The sequence below is a fragment of the Sturnira hondurensis genome, unplaced genomic scaffold, assembly GCF_014824575.4.
Source record: "Sturnira hondurensis isolate 20B ecotype Veracruz unplaced genomic scaffold, ASM1482457v3 Scaffold0006383, whole genome shotgun sequence".
NCBI lineage: Eukaryota > Metazoa > Chordata > Mammalia > Chiroptera > Phyllostomidae > Sturnira > Sturnira hondurensis.
In genome coordinates, this window is record NW_028079014.1 from 52,390 (window position 1) to 72,290 (window position 19,901).

The following is a 19,901-nucleotide window of genomic DNA, read 5'->3' on the forward strand; positions in this document are numbered from 1 at the left end:
CCCGGTGTCCCCGGCTGACACATATGTGGAGGGCGGCGGGATGGATGGGTGTCGGGGTGGCCGTGGGGTTCCCCGCAGCCCAGATGGTAAGTGGAGCTGAATGGAGACGTGGCCGGCCGGTCCAGCGTGGGGGAGCCGGCAGGCTCATTCTCAGGGAGTCCCGTTTAGCACCATGTCCCTGTGTGAGGACGAGGCCTCCGCCAGCCAAGTGACCCGGCTGCTCTCTGTGCCCTGCAGGTGGAGGCCGGCGGGTGCAGCCCACGTGGTCCCCTCCGGCTGGGTCCGAGCCATGCAAGCTGCGCCTGTACAACAGCCTCACCCGGAGCAAGGTAGCAGGGGTCCCCAGGATGGGGTCTGTTGGTTCTGCCGGGCCCTGGGTTTCCGTGAATGCAGTTGTGAGCCCCCGAGCTGCCCCTGTGAGCTCTGTGTGTGTGGCCCGGGCGGAGCTGTGTCGGAAACCCAGCCTGCCTGTCGTCCCGTCAATGTGGGGTCCCCGAGTAGCTCTTGGGCCCGGCCCAGGCATGAACACTCTTGGTTGCTCAGCTGAGCTGAGTGTCGGCCGCTTTCAAAGAGGGCCCACGGTGGCAGCAGACGTCCCCGTGTGTGCCTGGCCAGACACGCAGAGCAAGGTGAGAGGTGCTGTCGAGACCAGAGGTGGTTCGCTCGGCTTGGCCAGTGGCCAGCGGTGCGGCCTGGTGGGGTTTCTGTTGGCGAGCATGTTTAGCAGACAGGGCCTCCCTGGTGGACCCCATAGGTGACGGCGGCCCCCAAGCTGGTCTGAGACTGTTGGACCATTTGTCGGGTGGGGGGTGGAGCGGCTGGAACAGGCTCGATTTGGGTGGTCTGGCCTGTAAGCCGGCTCCTTCGGGGGTGTGGACCCTGGGACGTGCTTGAAACCCGCATCTTCACTGTGACAAGACACTAGCACCCCCTTCTCCCAGATTGTTTCTGGGGACAGACCCAGGTGCATCAGAGCCGTGGCACATGCTGGGCACACAGGAGGCACTCGCTAGCCGCCGTGGCTACGGCAGCAGGCTTTCAACAGGAGACGAGAGTTCATTTGCTCCACCGCCCGCCTCCGGGAACGCATGGAGTACGGGGAGGAGGGAGCCCAGGCACCAGGGCTCCTTGGTCTCTGGGAAGGTGCCTTGGAGAGTCCAGTGGACTACATGCCCCAGCCCAGGCTTTGTCACTTTTTCAGTCAGTGTGGTCCTCGTTGAATTTGACTTACAGCAAACAAATGGCGGCGTGCTGGGCGTCGCTGGCTCGGTGGGGGGGTCCTGCACACCGTGGCATTTCTCCTGACTGCCACCTCATCTCTCACAAAGGACGTGTTTGTTCCCCAAAACGGGAGGAGAGTGACGTGGTACTGCTGCGGGCCCACCGTGTACGACGCCTCGCACATGGGGCACGCCAGGTAGGGCGCGGGAAAGGAGAATCAGCCCGGAACTTTCTCCTCGTGTTCTCGGATGAAAACTCTCCTCCGTCAGCATCATAGTCCCAGAAACATCAGGGAGCCCTGGCCCCACGAAGAAAAACGCCCCGTGGGCTGTTGCCGATGGCCTGGGTGACGGCCGGGCGGGGTGGCCTTGCACTTAGAGGCTCTCTGCAGCTTGGCGGGGGCCGGGCGCCCCGTGTCCCTGACACCGGGCCTGGGGCAGCCGCGGGGTGTGGCCGCCTGGCCACGGGGACCGTGTCCTTGCCGTGAAGATGCCGTGCCCGAGGAGAGGTCGGCCTTGCTTCCCTCTGCTTCCCTCCAGGTCCTACATCTCCTTCGACATCCTGAGGAGAGTGCTGCGGGACTACTTCAAGTTCGACGTCTTCTACTGCATGAACATCACGGACATCGATGACAAGGTAGGGGCTCCCCAGACGGCACTTTGAAGAAACGACTCTGGGCCCCGGCTGGTGAGGCTCAGCAGACTGAGTGCCGGCCTGTGAAGCAAAGGGTCGCTGCTTCGATTCCCAGTCAGGACACAGGCCTGAGTTGTGGGCCAGGTCCCCAGTGGGGGGTGGTGTGAGAGGCAACCACACACTGACGTTTCTGTCCTTCTATTTCTCCCTCTCTTCCCCTCAAATAAATAAATAAGAATCTTTTAAAAAAAACAGAAGGAAAGGCCTTGGGGTTGGTAAACAAACTTTGGGAGGCTTGACCGGCTCCAACCTCACCCTCAAGACGGGAATCCGAGCCCCCTGATGGGTTGGGGTCCCAGTCCCTGCAGACGAGGCGTCTCGGATTCAGACGAGACGATGCTGGTTAAAAGCAGCGTGTCTACCTGCCTGGCTGATCACGTGATCACCGAGGGCCTTGCGTGTGGCGCTGGGGGGGCTCTGGGGTCTGCTGCTTTTCTCGGCAGTGGAGAGACTGCATTGGCCCAGGCTGGACGTGGCTGGTTGGGAGGCGGAGGGTGTGTGCGTGTTCTCAGCACAGTTGTCCCCACTCAGCGAGCTCCCGCTGCACAGTGAGGCGCGGGGCTCAGCGGGCGCCCACTTCACCTTCTCCCTCCAGATCATCAGGAGGGCCCGGCAGAACCACCTGTTCCAGCGGTACCGGGAGAGGCGGCCACATGCGGCCCGGCTCCTGGAGGACGTGCGTGCCGCCCTGCAGGTGGGTCTGCCCCGCTCCTGGTCAGGGCCCGTGGCTGTCCATGCGCCACTGGCCTTCAGCAGGGCTGTGCTCGTGCATGGTGCGGGAGCCAGGCCCCCAGAGTCAGCAGGCTCAGTCGCCAGGACAGATGCCCAGGACGGAGGCGTGTGGCTGGGATGCAGCGTAGGTGGCCGTCGGGCCATGGGTGGGAGACGTTGGGAGGCACCTCCTTGTAAATGGCTTCTGTGGTTGCTGCCGGCCCGCCCTGCCTGGTCACAGCCCATCAGCTGCTCTGGCTGCGACGCAGGGGCCAGCCAGCCCCCCCCCAGCTGCATTGCTGGGGCTCTGCAGGGCTGCTCGGGGAGATGGGCTGTCTCCTCTGTGACGTCCCGTTTGGAGCAAGCAGTGCCACACGCTGGTGCATTGCCTGGGGTGGTTGGCGTAGGCCATTCTATCCTCTCCAAGAGTCACTGCCTTACTGGCTGGGGTCGTGATTGCTGGTGTGCTTGTGCCGCTTTATTCTGGAGAAAGAGATGGAGTAAAAGTAGAGCTTAGCGGTCTTTCAGGCTGACGAGGGGAAGGCCCACTCTGCTGTGGGCACCTTCGTGATGAGGTGGGTGGCTGGTGGAACCTCCTGCGTCCCTAGGCGATGCCTGCGTCACGCCCGGCACAGCCTTAGGTGATGTGCTTTCAGGCCATTACATGTCAGAGGCGCAGAGTCGCAGGGTGGAACATGGCTCAGGGTCCATGGGGCGAGGCCGCCCCAGCACTGCCTGGGCCTGGGCCTCGGGTGCCCTGCCCCGGTCCGCCTGCGCAGAGGGAAGCTGGGACGACACTCTTGGGGACACAGTGGGGGATGGGGACTGGTCCTCCTAGGCCGAGTGCCCAGGTGGACGGGGTCTGGGGGTTCACGGGCTTGCCTGCTCCTCTCGGTTGCAGCCGTTCTCAGTGAGACTCAGCGAGACCACGGACCCCGACAAGAGGCAGATGCTGGAGCGTACCCTGCAGGCGGCGCGGCTTGCTGTGGAGCCGCTGGAGAGAGCGCTGCAGGCCAGCCTCAACTCGGAGGACGTGGACAGCCGTGCACAGGTGAGCCCTCGGCCCCGCAGGGCTCTCCGCTGGGGCCTGATCCGGGATCCCAGCTCCCCCTTCCCACCCCTCCCCTCCGACAAGCAGGAGGCGCACCTGGAATGTGTGGGGAGCAGCCTTCCCTTGAAATTACCCCCGAGTGTCCTGTGGGCGCCCCTGCCTCTCTTAAGGGCAGTGCCTGGAGGGAGAGGCACGAGAGACTGCGGTGGGGGAGAGCCGCGGGCCCCTGGCACCACTGGGTCGGCGCATCTGCCCCTGGAGAGGCCCCCTGCCCACAGAGTGGGGGCACAGCCACCTGGGGCCCCTAGGCTGCAGCTCTCCCCTGTCACCCTGCAGTTGGCCATCAGAGCCACCTGATGGCCTTTCTCCTTTGCACCAGCGCCCCCTGCTGGCCACCTTCAAACTCTGAACCGGGGACACTTGCAGGGGACACCTGCAGAGCCCACCCAGCGGGTCTGCCCCTGGGTGTCCACACGTGGCAGGTGGCTCGGGTGTGCTCCTTCTGACCTCTAGGAAAAAGGTCGGGAGCCCCACTTTCCCTCAGGTGAGCCCTGAGATGCAGCCGCAGGGGGCAGGCCACCGTCACAGCTATGGACAGCAAGGCCCCCTCTTCGCCCCCCTCGTGCTCACTGGTCGCCTGAGGGCCACTGTGGATTTTCCCAGTTGTTTCACTCATAGCTTTTTTTAAAAAATCACGCTCGTTGCAGGTCCCTAGTGTTCTGTTACCTTGCACGTAACCTCGCTCCCTGGGGCCACACCTCCGTTTTTACTGGTGGGCTGCAAGAGTGACAGGCAGTCCTTTCATCTGGATTGGCTGGCCCTGCTGGCCCGCCTCTCGGTCAGCCGGCTGCGCCCCTCCCCACTGGTTGTAGCCGCCCGTGGGCCTGCATGCCACCACCCCTTGGCTGTTCAACTGTGTTGCAAACGCTTTCTCCCAGTTTGTGGGTTTTCTCTTCCCTCTTTTACATATCAGACGGTCTTAATTTTAATGCAATCAGTTGTATGTTTTTTCCTGTACTCAGCCTTTTCGTGTCTTTAGAAATCTTCCCTCCCTAAAACCTGACCATGTGCCTGGACCCTTTTTCCTACGGGTTTTCAGCTGTGACAGTTGTTCCCACTTAAGTCTTTGACCTCCAGGAGTCATCGTCAGTGTGGCCTCAGTGGGCACGTGTGTCTGTTACAAGGGTTTTCTCCCCGTCCACGGCCGGTCTGTTGGTTCTCTTGACTTGGCCTCCCCAGGGCAGAGATGGTCCGTCTCAGCAAAGCCCGGATGGAGTTGGTCGGGTCCTTCCTTTCAGGAGTCCTGCCTTTGGTGTCTCCTCTCAGAAATCGCTGCCACCCCAAGGCCACCTCAGTGTCTCCTGTGGTGCCTTCTCGGGGGCACAGGTTTGTGTGTTAGGTTCTGGTCCCGGTCCTGGTCCACCTGGAGTTCACGTGGCCGTCAGGTCACTGCCTGCCGTGCCGTTTGTCGAGAAGAATGCCGCCGCTCCGTCGTGTTGGTTTTGCCCCCGTGCCCGAGATCAGTCGCCGTGTCTGAGCGGCTCTTTCTGGGCTCGTGTGCTGTGCCGTGGATCCGTGTCTTCTCAGCATTTCTCTCTGGGACGGCAACGCAGATGGCGGCGTGGCCTTGGGGTGCAGTCCCCTGTGTTTGCTGGCGCACAGTCTCCCGGCCTCCTTCCCAGTCAGTACACCTTTCTCTTCCTTTCTGTCTGGCTGCGCTGACGAGGGCGTGCAGTCCGGCGCTGGGAAGGCAGCGAGAGGGGCAGCTGCGCCCTGGCCGGACACAGCTGGGAACCTTGCGGCTTGTGCGGCGCGGCATCCGCTGTGGTTTCTCCGGGCGTTCTCGGTTCGTCAGGGAGGTGCCCTCTTCCCACACCAGTGAGCCATGTCACCGTGAGGGGTGTGGGCTCTTGGCATCTGTGGATGTGATCGTGGTGTGTTGACACCTGTCGAAGTGATGATCCCATGAACCACGTGGATTCCATCTACAGGGTCGGACCAGCCTCGAGGGCTGGGGGGGGGGGGTCCCGCCCTTCGGGGCCCACAGCTCTCCCTGTGCGGCTGTGACCTCAACTTGCTGCCCTCTGTCAGGGTTTCCTGTGCCGGTCCCGTGGCGTGCCGGTGTGGGGCCTCCCGTGCCGTCTTTCTCTGTCTTTGGCTTCACGGGGCAGGTAAGGGAGGGTTCTCTGTGCTTCTGTCCCCGGCAGGAGGCTGTGGGGAGTTGGTGTCACTTCTTTCTTAGACGTTTGGTGGACATCACCAGTGCACCTGGGCCCGGTGCTGTCTACTTGGAGGTTATTAATTACTGATTCCGTTTCTTTGACAGACTTCCGATTATCTGTGTTATCTTGTGTGAGTTTTGGAAGCTTGTGCCATTGAAAAACTCAGTCCATTAACATAGCTTATCAAATGCTGGGCACACGGCTGTTTCATAACATCCCTTCATTACTTTATTACCCATTTAGTGTCCCCGGGACCTGTGGTGGCGCCCCCTCTTGTGCTTCCTCTGGTACTGCAGTATCGGTGTCCTCTCTCTCTCTCTCTCTCTCTCTCTCTCTTGGCCAGCCGGCTAGAAGTTTGTCAATTTCCCTGACTTTTTTCTTTTTCTTTTTTTTAAGATTTTATTTATCTTGAGAGGAAGGGAAGGAGAGAAGGAGAGAAATATCAATGTATGGTTGCTTCTTTCGAGTCCCCTGCCGGGAACTGGCCTGCAACCCAGGCATGTGCCCTGACTGGGAATCGAACCTCGATCGCGTGGTTCACAGGCCCGCGCTCAATCCACTGACAGCCAGGGCAATTTCCCTGACTTTTTAAAGGACCAGCTTTTGCTTTTGTTGATTTTCCCTATTGATTTCTTGTTTTCTGTTTTAAATTTTATTATTTTCTTCTGCCTACTTTGGATTTAATTTCTTTCTCTAATTTCCTAAGGTGGAAGCTTAAGATGATTGATTTTAGACATTTTGCTAATACATCTACCCATGTTACACGTTTTCTCTAAGCACCGAAAAATATTTTTAAATTTTCCTTAAGCTCTATGGCCCAGTGCCATTTAGAAGTGTGCGGTTCAGTGTCATGACTTGGGGACTTCCCAGTCACGTCTCTCCGGTTGTTTCTGGGTTAGTCCCACCTGGTCCGACGACGAACATTGGTGACTGCTGTCCTTTGGTTCGTTTGGCTTTGGGGCCCACCTGCAGCTGGTCCTGCCGAGCATCCCTGCGAGATGGAGGCCCGTGTGTGCTGCCCACTGTCGGGTCAAGTGCGCAGGTGTGGGGCGTAGCCAGTGGGCAGGTGGCTGTGGGAGCGCCTGCGGCCGCCTGTCCTGTGCCAAGGGCAGAGCGTGGTGGGGTCTCCAACCCAGATCAAGCATTCGTCGAGTTCTCCTGGTGACTCTGGGTCCGTGCCCCATGCGTTTGGGGTTCTGGTGTCAGGCGCACACGTGCGGGGGACTGCCCGCTCTCCTTGGTGAAGGGACCCTTTCTCACTGGGCTGCCCTTCTTCGCTCCTGGAAATGTCCCACACGCCGACGTCCGCTCTGGGAGATGCACCACAGCGGCTCCTGTTGTTCCACTTTGGAGAGAAGAGCAGGGAGGGGAGAGAAACATCGATCGGTTGCCTCTCGCATGGGCCCCCACTGGGCACGGAACCCACAACCCAGGCCTATGCCGCGACCTGGAATCGAACCGGTGACTGTTCAGTTCACAGGCTGGTGCTCAGCCCACTGAGCCACATCAGCCAGGGCGGCCTTTCCACATCCCTCCTGCTGGGATGGAGTGGAAACCAGGAGACCGTGTTTCGTCACTGCTACCGGGCCTCGTTTATCTTCGTTCTCCTCTGGTCCCTCTGCCGGGGTCGGTCCCCCGTCTCAGGTTCTGCTCACTCTCCGGGCTGGGCGCTAAGGCCCCGAGTCCCCCGAGTGTTGTTTTTGCTGCTTCGCTGCATTCCGACAGCACTCACACCCCAACAGTCTGTCGTCTTCATCTTTATTTTAATTTTTTTAAGTCCAGAAATCATTGGGAAGCATGCTTTTAATTTCCAAAAAGACAGCCTTTTTCAACTGAGTGTCTTTTCCTGGGGAACAAAGGCCCGAGAACATGGCCCCCCCGTTCCCGTCCCCTACCCTGGTTCTTTGACCTTGGAGCTGAGGCGTGGCCCCCAGCGCGCTCACTTTGGGAGACATCGTCTTGTGTGCAGGAGATTCTGATTTTCTGATGGTTTGGTGTGAAATCCTACACGATGTCTAATACGTCGGGCTTGTCCATCAGCCATGTGGTCAGTACTTTGCCAATTTCTCCTGCCAGCTTTGTTCACATAGCGTTTGTTTAAAAAAATAATCTTCCCTCCCAGGGTGGGCTCGTCCCTCCCTCCCTGTGCCGACATCTTTTTTCTTATACAGTTAGAGGCCATTTAATTAGGATGTTGAGGCTTAGTGTGGCTTTCTCACTGCAGGAGAATTGAATTTGTGTTTTTAGTTGATTGATTGCAGAGGGAAGGGACAGGGGCGCGCGCGAGAGACGTTGGTTTGTGGTTCCACTCACCTCGGCTTCGTGGCTTGATGCTTGTGCGTGTCCTGACCGGGAGCAGCCCCACAGCCCTGGCGCATCGGGACCATGTGGGGACCCACTGAGCTGCCTGCCAGGGCTCCCCAGTCTCTCCTTAGGCCGCGGCCCACTCTGTCCAGGACCCTCTGCCCCTGGCCTCCTTTCCCGAGGAAGCGGAGCCCCTGCCCACGCGCCCTCCTCTCTCTGTTTCTGGGCCTCCTTGTCAGCGTGCAGCCAGAGCGTGTGCTTGGGAGCCAGCAGTGTGGTGTGCCTTTGGCTGGGGACTTGGGACCACAGTCCGAATGAGTTGCCTCTGTCGTCAGACTTTATCTCTGGGTCTTGGTCCTGCATTTCACACTTAGATTTTCTCCTCCTGGTCTCTCTTGTCAGCTGTTCACGTTCTCGGCTTTGCCAGGCAGGACATTCCTAGTTCTGGTCTCCTCCTGCATGCCTTCCACTCGGGACTGTGTCCCCTTTCCCGGGCCACGGGGGACCTGAGAGCCCTTGAACTTGACCTGAAGCCCCTGGTTTATGCACCGTGTTTTCAGGACAGTGTGCTTAGCTTTCGCTTTAGGAGCCCCGGCCCGTGGCATTTCTCTCCCCATCTAGGCGCCCCTGTTTTCCTCTCAGCCTCTCCTTCCCAGGAGTGCGGGCTCCGGTGATCCGAGGCTGGTGGCTGGGTGTTGGCGGACCACAGCTCTGCGTTGCCAGCAGCTGCCCTGTGCTCCCGCCACAGGTCTTCAGGCCACATGTGAGTGTTGGCACACTTGAAATGGGCCAGATTCTGGTGTCCCCCAGACTGTCCAGGATCCTCCAGTCGGTCACCTGGAGTGTGTGCTGGGAGCAGGGCACGCGCAGACCTGCTGCACCCGGACCCGTCCAGGAGAGGCCTGGGGCCTCGGGGCTGACCTCCGGCAGGCCTTGGTAACTGGAGTGGGTTCGTCTTTGTGTCACTGGAGTGGGTTCGTCTCCTCTTGGAAGCGGCTTTGCTGGTCACAGGGCCAAGATCCACAGCTGCTTCCTCGGCCCCGTGGGGCCGGTGCTCGCTGACCTCCCCCGCCGCTGCTGGGGAGGCTCCTGCCCTTCCCGTCGCCCTTCTCTCCGAGGTGACCAGGTCTTGTCTCTCGGCTGCTTGGGAAAAAGCTCTCGTTTTCTGCTGTTGGCATCCGGACTTTGTTAGGGTTTCTTTTCACTTGTGCTCTGGGGTGTTCTTCGTGCTTTGCATCTGTGGAGTGTTGCCTCGGTTCTGGAAAATTCTTGGAGACGTTGTCGAGGACCGCCGCTCTGTCCCCCCTCTCCTGCCCACCAGGACCCCACTGGCCGCAAGCCGCACCTCTGCTCCCGCTCCTGCGTCTCTCGCCTGTCCCCAGGTGTTCCTCCCCGCCGCTTCGTTCTGGGCGACTTCCTCAGTCCGTCCTCCTGTTCCGCCGCCCTGCCCGCCCCGCGGGAGTTCTGTCCCTCGGGCTGCCATGTCCCCTTTCCGGACTCGGGCCTCTTCGGTAGAGTCCTGCTGTCACTGGCTTCCTCCAGTCCTTCTCCGTCAGGCCTTGGGCACCTGTCGCTTTGTACGCGGGGCCCCAGCCAGTGCCTGTCCAAGGCCATCTCCGCAGGCCCCACTCTCGGGTGCCTTCTGCTTGGGGCCCACGCCCAGAGCTGGGTCTCACGACCGCTGCCGATCCCGGGGCTGGAACCGCAGCTGCCTATGTGGGGGTGACGACTGCCTCCCTGGGATCAGGGATGTGACCCCGTGGGTGTTCTCCCCCGGCCCGCCCTGGGGTGGGTTCCTCGCTCACCTGGCCGCACGCCTGACAGCCTCCCAGGGGCCCTGTGTCTTCGGCGTGCCCACCCAGGCACCAGCCTGGAGGGAGTCCCTGGCACGGCATCGATTCACCTGCGCAGACTGGACTCCTCCAGGGCAGCCGCAGGTTCCCCAGCCGACAGAGCTTAGGCCGCAGCCCTGACCCCGTCACAGGCGGCCACGTCTCCTGTCCACCGTGCGTGCGTGCGTGCGGGGCCTGTGTGCTCCTGCCCTGGCCCATGTCCTCCCAGCATGTGGCCTTCCAGCCCCCTCCACAGCGGTGGGAGCTCCGGCACACAGGGCGCCTCTGAGCCTCCCACTCTCAGGACCCAGGTTGTCCCGGTGCCGAGCCATCCGTGAGCATCGCGGGCTCTGGGAGGTGGCGGATGCACAGGTCAGGGCTGTGCTTGGCGCCCCTTTGATGGGCGCGGCCGGCTCGCCTGAGGCGCCCCTGTCACCCTGGTGGGCTCAGGCAGACGGCCTCCGCCTCCCCTGCAGGTGCTGCTGGAGGAAGCCAGAGACGTGCTGTCTGACTGGCTGGATTCCACATGCGGCAGCGAGGTGACCGACAACTCCATCTTCTCCGAGCTGCCCAGGTTCTGGGAAGACGAATTCCACAGGGACATGAAGGCCCTGAACGTGAGTGTCGAGGGGCCGCCTGCCGCCGGGGCCGGGCACGGGGTGTGCGCGAACCGGAGGGGCACCGGGCATCTCTGTCTCCACAGGTCCTCCCTCCCGACGCCCTGACCCGGGTCAGCGAGTACGTGCCGGAGATCGTGAGCTTTGTCCAGAGGATCGTGGACAACGGCTACGGGTGAGCTCAGCCCCACGGTGCCCCCTAGAGGGCTTCTCGGGCAGCAGCATGGCGCAGGGGCCCCGGGCCGCTGTCACAGAGGCAGAGGCCTGACACCACCCTGTGGGCAGGCCGGCCCCTCGGGCTGTGAGGGAAGGCCTGTCTCAGGTGCCCGCCCTGGCCCACAGATGGCTGCCCGACACTGCGTCTCCACGTGGCTCTGTGGGTGTGGGCCCCGTGTCTCCCCTTTGGCTCGGTCTCCTCCTCCTCCAGTCTTACTGGGATGGGGCCCGGCCTAGCTGCCGTGTCTCCCCTCAATGGCCTCTCCAGAGTCAAACACGGCCCGAGGGGACCCAAGGTAGCTCGGGGTCTCCAGGACAAAGGATGCTGACCCTTCTGCCCACGCCACACAGTCGTGGCAGGGCGGCACAAGACGTGTGCACACCGAGTGGTGTGTGTGTGCCAGGCCCAGGCGAGAGGACAGGTCATCGCGGGCTCCTGGGATGTAGGGAGGCGAGGGTTTGTCTCCAGGATGTGGCTGTCACCGAGGCAGGGCCAGGGCGGGAGCCGCATGCTCACAGGACACGAGGCAGGGGGTCTGTGTGGAGGGACACGCTGCCTCTGCTTCTGCCGTGGGCGTGTCCTGGTCCTGTCAGGCTCAGCCCACAGCACCATGGGTTTGGGATCCCATTGCAGAGGGCGGGGCCCGGAGCAGAGGGTACGGTGGGCCCCAGGCGGCTACCCGTGGGCTTTCAGGGCGTCGTCCTGTGGTAGTGTGGGGCTGACTCTGGGCCGGCACACTCTTCCCAATTTCCATTTCGTTTTCCAGCTACGTTTCAAACGGGTCTGTCTACTTTGACACGGTGAAGTTTTCGTCCAGTGAGGGGCACTCGTACGGGAAGCTGGTGCCTGAGGCTGTGGGGGACCAGAAGGCCCTGCACGAAGGGGAAGGTGAGTGGGGGGCAGGTAGGGGAGATTGGGGGCGTGGGCCAAGCCAGCACTGAGATTCCTGGGACCACGCTTTCTCACCTAAAAGAGATTTTAGGAGTTTTCTACACTAAGCTTGTAAAGTGCATTATTTTTAAATAAGCAAACAAACCTTGAATGACACAGGTTTGAACTGCATGGTCCATTATGCTCAGGTTGTTTTTGATAAATACTGTAAAAGTATTTTCCTTATGATTTTTTGAAAGACTTTATTTATTTATTCTTAGACAGGGGGAGTGAGGGAGAAAGAGGGGGAGAGAAACATCAGTGTGTGGTTGTCTCTTACGCACCCCCCACTGGAGCCCTGGCCCACAACCCAGGCCGGTGCCCTGACTAGGGATGGAGCTGTGGACCCTCGGGTTGGTGCGGGGGCGCCGTGGGCTCATGTCGGGGAACCTGGTGCTGGTGGTTGAGAACAGGCGGGCTGTTGGCCTGAGTGAGGAGGCGCAGGCCACCCCCAGGGGTCGGCATGGGCTCCCTCGGCACCTGAGCCGCCCGTTTGGGGAAGCGAAAATCCAGGGCCCTGTCGATGGAGGCGAGGACATGAGGTCGCAGGCTTGTTACCTACAGGTTGGAGATGGAGGCACAGTGAGAGGGGCAGGTGCCGGCCGCCCGGGACCCGGTCGGGAGGGAGCAGAGCCAGGAGCGGGCGCGGCACCTGCTCCTGCTGAGGGCTGCAGGAGTCTCCCGTTCTCTGGGCTCTGCTCTGAGCAGCGGCTTCGGGAGGTGTCCTGGGAAAAGCAAGGTGGGAACCTGAGGCCGAAATCCAAGTGCAGGTCCTGCTACACACGCCCGGCCCCCGGGGCGAGCCCGTTGTCCCGTGGACAGTGCCCAGGCGGCAGCTCAAAGCAGGTGGCACGTGTGCACCAGCAGCCCCTGCCCCTCTTGGCTGAACGTTTTACGCGCAGACGCAGGCTCTTCTGTGCCAGGTCATCACGTGTGTCTTCCGCAGTGTTTTCTCCGTCCCCGCCCCTGACTGGCCTGGGGACAAACCACGGAAGGGGCAGGGTGGGGCAGCCTTCTCACAGACCGCACCCACAGTCCTTGTCCCACCGGTGATTCAGGGAGGGGCTTAGCCTTTGAAATACTTCTTGATGAATAACATGACCTCTAGGGCTCTGTGGGAAAGAAATACCAGGACTGAAAACGAAACATTCGGAGGACATCAAGTCAGTTAATCAGCATTAACGTGACATCAAGGGCCTCACATTAGACTTGTCAGAGGAGAGGAGGGCGGGTTCGCGATGCTCAGACCCCCATCCCTGGGGGCCTGTCTCTGGCGCCCAGAAGCAGACACATCCACACCTGTGACGAGGCTGACGCACTTTGGACAGGGACGCATGGTGTTGATGGGGTTGGGACACACGGCAGCGGCCGTGGTCTAACACCAGAGCATCACCTCCGGGACCTTGGACTGGCCTCTGCTGGCAGGACTGCACACAGGACCTCGTAGTCTGACCGCAGGGGACGGTTGCTGTCGGCGCTGACGGGCCACGTGGACCACAGGGGCCTGATGGGCCGGGGCCATGCGGGAGGAGGACCGTGGCCCTGCCGAAGCCACAGCCAGGGCTCAGAGGCCAAGGGGGCAGAGCTGACGGGCAGCCCCGCCTCCTGGTGTGCACAGGTGTGCACGCCACCCGCCCTCCCGTGGCCTGCCGGATGCCCTGGGAGAAATGGGCCAACCTCTCCGCCGTCGTCAAACTCCCCGATGACCAGCTCAGCCTCATGTGAGGAGGACAGAAGGCGACAGCCCCGTGTCTGCCGTGGGTGTCAGGGCCAGCGAGCGCCAGCCCCCCCGGGGAGTCCGTGGCCAAGGTCAGCGCCCAGTCAGGCCTCCTGCAGAGAGGAAGGGCTCTCCGCACCTGCGCCATCTCAGCCAGCCAATCCAAGTATGAAACTGCTTCACTGTTTGGAAAGGAAAAAGGCCCCTGCACACCGGTGCGAAGCCCTTCTTCTCCCGAGCAGCCGCAGGAGGAGGCCGTGTGGACAGGATGGGGCGTCTGCACTGCCGGCTGCCAAGGGCCGTGTCGCCCGACTGGGGCTCAGGGATGGAGACCAGGGAGGGTGAGCAGCCCACGCAGCAGGCGCTCCGTCTGAACGCTGGACGTGGAGCCGCGGCCCCGGGAGAGGGAGAGAAGACAGAGCAGGGAAGTGAGAGGGAGACAGCCTGGGCTTCAGACAGGGAGAGGCGGGCAGTGAGACCGGTGAGTGGAGGGGAAGGTTCCGGAAGCACGAGGACAAAGCGGACCCGACCGCGGCTTCGGGAGCGGCGTCAGAGGAAGGGACACTGAGCCCCCAGGGCCTTCGAGGCTCAAACGCAGGAGCAAGCGGCAGAGCCCCGGAGGCGGCCCGGCCCCTGAAGGCTGTGTGCATAAGGAGCCTCCCGGCGCGGGAGCCCACGCAGCTGCAGGGTAAGCCCGGCCATCAGACCCGCGGGGCTGTCTTTAAGCTGCACTGCTCCCCGCCCGTCTTCTCACGGCCTGACTGTAGATCCGGCTGGCGTTCCAGGGCGAGAGGGGCGGATTCAACAGCACGCAGGGATGACGGGCGCAGCCCTTCCTTCAGGGACATTTACTTCCACTTCCACCTGCTGGGGACACTCAGCCATGTGATACCCAGGACAAGGAAGTGTCCTCTTCCATCTACATGGTGGGACTCCAGCGGGCAGTGGGGGCTGGTGACGGGCCCTCCCCGTGCCACATGGGGGCCCAGCGGGTGCCTCTGGCAGGGGGGCCAGAGTGACACCGCAGGGAAGGAAAGGGCCTTCTCTGTCTTAAAAACATCTCCAGCAAGTCACCTTGTCACCACACAGTGACAACTGGGGGCAGTGTGCAGAGCAAGGCCCTCTTCTCTCTGCCGCAGGAACTTCCACGGTAAATTTTAAAAGTCAGGCACGTTTGTGAGTGGCTACGTTCTCCTCAACGAAATATCGAAGACCTAAGTGTCGCTGGTCAGAGGGCGGCTGAGAAAGAACGTCACGAGGCCCAGCCAGTGTTTGCCAGTGGTCCCTGCCCGGGTGCCGAGACGCGAGGAGTCGATAGAACCTGGGACAGCGCGAGTCCCGTGTGCCGGCTGCAGCTGCGCTCTGCTCGTTTGGGTTCAGAAAACCACAGAGCTGCCCATCGTTACGCCAAAGCAAGGAGAGTGCCGGACCCTACGCACACAACCCTGTCGCTTCTCCGGATCCTTCCCCACGTCTGCTGAGCGCTCGGCATTTAGAGGGTCTTCTAACCGTGAAGTTGGAGAAATGCTCGCAGCGCCCGCACCTGCCTTCCTCATAGTCAGAAAGGGGCGTTCATGAGCTCACCCTGTATCGGAGGCTGGTACCAGGAACGGCTTTTCTGTTCCGGAGTCTTCCGCAAGGGGGCGACCGTGCCCAGGAAAGGGCCAGGCCAGACCAGCCCAACTCCGAGTGGGCGGAGTCGCCCTCACACAGCTCTTCCCTGTGACCACGGGACTCGGTGAGCAGGTGGGGCCACCGGGCAGGTTTCTGTTCCTGCAGCACAGGAGTGTCCAGTGGGCCCGACGCGTGGCCTGCACGTCCCCAGTGCTGTCCATGCTCCCTCTTCTGGGTGACCAGCTCGTCTGCCCTCCGGGGCCTGTGGCCTCCTCCCCATCTCCTGTCACCTCCGTCTGTGAACACGGAGGGTCACCGAGTGTCCCGACGGGCCACCTCCAGGCCTGGGAAGCCGCACAGGAGGGTCCATGGCCCTGTGTGCTGCCTGGCCCACAGCTGTTGACTCGAGACCCCTGCTGAGCCAGGGCCCTGAGGTGCGCTCGCTGGCTGCCACCATGAGTCACCTCCCCTTAGACCAGAGCCCGTCACCTAACGTAGGCTACAGGGGCAGCGGGACAAGTGTCTGAGGGAAGGCAGGTGAGGAAGGGGCCAGGCCCTTAGCCACGGGCCTGTGAGTGGGTCATCGACTCCCAAGCGTGCGGACAGGCTCCCTAAACCGGACACCAGGCCATACCCTCTCTGGGTAGAGGGACACAGGGGCACACTGACCATTGTTCGCCAACGGACAGCAGTTGGGGGGCCTGGCTGGCAGGCACAAAACTGGCCTGGAGCCCTGGCTGGTGTGCTTGGTCAGTGGGAGCGTCGTCCCATGCACCAAAAGGTCATGGGTTCGATCCCCGGTCAGGGAGCTTATGGGATGCAGCCAATCAGTGTTTCTCTATCTCTTTCTCCTGCTTAAAATACAATGAAAAAAATGTCCTAGGGTGGGGATAAAAAACAACTTCTTTAAACTGGCCTCAAAGTGAGGTGGCCTCTCCCACGAGGCCACACTGGGCAACCCCGCCCCTCGTGCCGTCCGCAGGCGACCTGAGTGTCTCAGCGGACCGCCTGAGTGAGAAGCACTCCCCCAACGACTTCGCCCTGTGGAAGGCCTCCAAGCCCGGGGAACCATCCTGGCCCTGCCCGTGGGGCAAGGTGAGCACCGAGAGGGCGTGGGGCAGGGGGTGAAGGGTGTGGCGTGGGCAGGGTCCGTTGCTAGTGTCCTCGCACGGCTGCCCCACTCCAGGTCCCGGTGCCGTGGGGCTGCACAGGCCTGTGGGCAGGTCGCTTGCCCTTGGGCCCTCTGTCTGCCCGTCTTGCGGGGAGGGGGCCTATGAGACCACCTTGGAGGTCCCTACATCCCCATGAGCTTTAACGCTGAGCTCTGCGGGCTTCTGGGGCCGAACCCACCGTGACATGCCCCATGTGTGACAGTGTCCCCACAGCCCAGAGCCGTGGGTGGGGCACTGGGGAGACACAGATTCAGCAGGAAGCCATGGGGAGCTGCTCGGGCGGGACCCCTTGCTGGTCCCCTTTGCTTCCAGGTGCAGTTTAACGGCTGTCCCAAGGAAATGCAGAGGCTTTGAGGGTCTGAATGCTGGGGGCAGTGGAGGGGGGTCTGGCTGGCCGGTCACTGGGCCGCTTCATCCCTAGGGCCGTCCAGGCTGGCACATCGAATGTTCTGCCATGGCGGGCACCCTCCTAGGAGCCTCGATGGACATTCACGGAGGGGGCTTTGACCTCCGGTTCCCCCACCACGACAATGAGCTCGCCCAGTCGGAGGTAGGAATGCCCACGCCCCATGGGCGGGCCTGGCGTCCCCACCCCGGTTGAGCAGCACTGGGGGCTGTCAGCAGGGGTAGGGGTTGAGGTCTGCATACAGCCTTGCTCCCTCATCAGGGATCTGTCAGCGAGAAAGCGGGGCCCCAATTGTCTAGGCCCGTTTCCCACATTAACAGCCCAGTCTTCGGGAACAGACAGGCCAGATGGAAGCCAGGGCTACCTCCTGGGGGGCTGGCCCAGGCAGCCCCCTGAGCCCCAGGGCCCACCCAGAAAAGGCAGCACGCTCCCGCCTTCACGGTGCGGGTGGGGAGGCCCTGGCCCCGGGGCGCAGGCTCAGCGCCGTGCGGCCCTCTCTCTACGCCCAGGCCCACTTCGAGAACGACTGCTGGGTCCGGTACTTCCTGCACACCGGCCACCTGACCATCGCGGGCTGCAAAATGTCCAAGTCACTCAAAAACTTCGTCACCATCAAAGAGGCCTTGAAGAAGCACTCAGGTACACACTGGCCACTCCCGAAGGGCAGGCGCTGCTCCCTTGGACGTGCGGGGCGGCGACTGCGGGGGCGGGGCCGGGGGCTTCGCCGGGAGTAAGGGCCTCCGCGGCTGCTCCCTCTGCAGCGAGGCAGCTGCGCCTGGCCTTCCTCATGCACGCATGGAAGGACACCCTGGACTACTCGGCCAACACCATGGAGTCGGCCCTGCAGTACGAGAGGTTCATGAACGTGAGTCCCCTGGGTTGGCACGCTGACCAGAACGGGGTGCGGGCGGAGGCCAGCGCAGTGGGAGAGCCGACTCCATCCGATGTCCTCCAGCGGTGGGTCCGCGCCCCTGCTAGAGCAAAGGGGCCTCATCCTCTTGCTGCTGGGCGGGCGGCCCGCCTGGGCCGAGCCGGTGCCGGAGGGAGAGCCGGTCCACACAGCTGCGCCTCATCGGCAAGGCCGGAGTGGGCGAGCCGTCAGCGTGCTGCTCAGCGGGACTCTCTGACTTCAGGAGTTTTTCTTAAACGTGAAAGATGTTCTCCGCGCTCCGGTCGACAGCGCCGGCCAGTTCGAAAAGTGGGAGGAGGAGGAAGCAGGGCTGAACGAGAGGTGAGGCGGGGCCTCCTCGGGTTGCGGCGCACCCTGACCTCGGCTGCCCGACAGGCGGCCCGCACGGCTGGGTGCTGACACCCCCTCGCCGTCCTCCCCTCGCTCAGCTTTCACAGCAGGAAGGCGGCGGTGCACGAGGCCCTCTGTGACAATGTGGACACGCGCACGGCGCTGGAGGAGATGCGGGCTCTGGTCGGCCAGTGCAACCTGTACATGGCCGCCCGAAAGGCCGCGAGGAGGCGGCCCAACCGGGGCCTGCTGGGGAGCGTCGCGCTGTACCTCACCCACATGCTGAAGGTGCGGCACCGGGGTGCAGCATGGTGCTGGGCGGACGTGGTCTGGGCTCCTGTGCCAAGCAGACGCGTGCTGCGGTCCTGGCTCTGAGTGGCTGTACCCCCCGTGCCTCAGTTTCCCCCGCCAGGTTTGGAAAGCAGAGCAAGTGGCCCCGACCCGAGCACACCTGGTGCGGCCCCGTGCACCTGCGTGCCGGCCAGGTCGGGGTTTCTGCCACAGGCGGACCTCAGGGCGACCCGCCACCTCGCCCCGCTGTGTGCAGCACCCTGCAGTGCAGACCGGCCAGTGAGCGCCGGCTCTTGGGACCGCTTCCCCCCAACACTTGTTTCTTCTCCCAGGTCTTCGGGGCCATAGAAGAGGAGAGCCCCCTGGGCTTCCCCGTTGGGGGGCCTGGAAGCAGCCTGAATGTGAGTGAGCCCACCGGGCCTGAGTCCCTGCCACCCACCCCGGGTCACCCGCGTCCCGGGCAGTGGTGCCCCTGCAGGGGACACCCTCCTGCCTTCCACACCTGCTCTCCCCGTTCCTTGCTCCCGTGCTGGGTCACACCTGTGCACATGTGCTGGGCGGTGGCCCCTCCCACGTGCGGGGTCTGGCCTTCTTCACGGGCTGCCAGTTGGGACCTGCACTGTCCATCAGAGCTCAGTCCTGGGAGGCCAGACCAGAGGGCCTGGCCCAGGCCTGGCTCAGGCTGCAGCCTGTGGCAGTGTGGACCCTGGTGAGAGAATGCCCCTGCGGTTGCTGAGGCTGGTGCGGGCGCAGACCCACACAGCTCGCGCTGTGGGACAGCCATCCGTGACAAGGGCACCTTCGGGTCGTCTGGGGCGCATTTCCGCCCTCCCCCAGTCAGGGACACCCCGTCACAAAGGGATCAGAATGATCTCAGTGATGTGAGTACTTGAGTGGGACAGCTGTCTCTCAGACGCCCACAGGAGTCCAACGCCCCATGAAGGGCAGAAGGTCTGCAGGGGGCTCGCAGACGCCCCCAAGTGGCAGCATCGGAGGATGCAGCTGCGTGTTGTCAGAAGCGCTGCCAGGCCCCCCAGCTTCCCTTGGTCTTGGAGCTCATTGCTGGAGCTTTCCTGGGCTGGGTCCTGTGGGAACCCCCTTCCTGCTTCTTAGGGAGAAAAGCCGCACGGACCTCTGTCCTCTTGTGCCGGTGACTCTGGGTGTTTATTTTCTTTAAGAGACAACCCTCTTGGGTTACAGACAGCCCAGCTTTGAACTTGACAAAGTATGACCTTCATGTTTGCTGCTCTGGGGGTGGGGTGCAGCCCGCAGTCGGCTGTGGCCTCGGGTCCCCAGGAACCCTGCGGGCCACAGGAGCGTGGGAGGTGAGCCTGCTGGGGCCCAGGGCGCCTCTCATTCCGTGCCATTTGAAGATCAAGGGTTCACTTCCAGACCCAACTGTCTGAGGAGCCGGGGAGGCGGCTCAGCACCAAGTGGTCAGCTGGACCGCCTGCCGAGGCTGCAGTGTGAGAGCCGCTGTCCCTCCATGTACCGGGACCCCCAACCTTGACTCCCTGTTTAGGGACAGGGGAAGGGCCAAGACCCAGGAGCCCAGCCCTGCCCTGCAGGCCACGCCCCTCTCCACATTCAGGGTCAGCCCGGGGACCCTCGGCCTCCTGAAGGCTCACTGGCCTTGTTGGCTTTCGCATTGAAGTGTTATTTT

General features: G+C 62.4%; 1 protein-coding gene across 1 annotated transcript in view; it reads left to right on the top strand.

Annotated features, from left to right (window-relative positions):
• CARS1 (cysteinyl-tRNA synthetase 1) overlaps positions 1–19,901 on the top strand; it is a 34,508-nt gene that overhangs the window by 9,351 nt on the left and 5,256 nt on the right. The window contains exons 2-16 of the mRNA XM_037047780.1: positions 238–329; positions 1,329–1,417; positions 1,761–1,857; positions 2,510–2,608; positions 3,527–3,676; positions 10,511–10,651; positions 10,738–10,826; positions 11,635–11,756; positions 16,112–16,224; positions 16,723–16,851; positions 17,217–17,346; positions 17,469–17,572; positions 17,841–17,938; positions 18,046–18,235; positions 18,571–18,639. Coding sequence (XP_036903675.1) covers positions 238–329; positions 1,329–1,417; positions 1,761–1,857; positions 2,510–2,608; positions 3,527–3,676; positions 10,511–10,651; positions 10,738–10,826; positions 11,635–11,756; positions 16,112–16,224; positions 16,723–16,851; positions 17,217–17,346; positions 17,469–17,572; positions 17,841–17,938; positions 18,046–18,235; positions 18,571–18,639 — 1,712 coding nt within the window. The remainder of the gene's footprint in view (positions 1–237; positions 330–1,328; positions 1,418–1,760; positions 1,858–2,509; positions 2,609–3,526; positions 3,677–10,510; positions 10,652–10,737; positions 10,827–11,634; positions 11,757–16,111; positions 16,225–16,722; positions 16,852–17,216; positions 17,347–17,468; positions 17,573–17,840; positions 17,939–18,045; positions 18,236–18,570; positions 18,640–19,901) is intronic.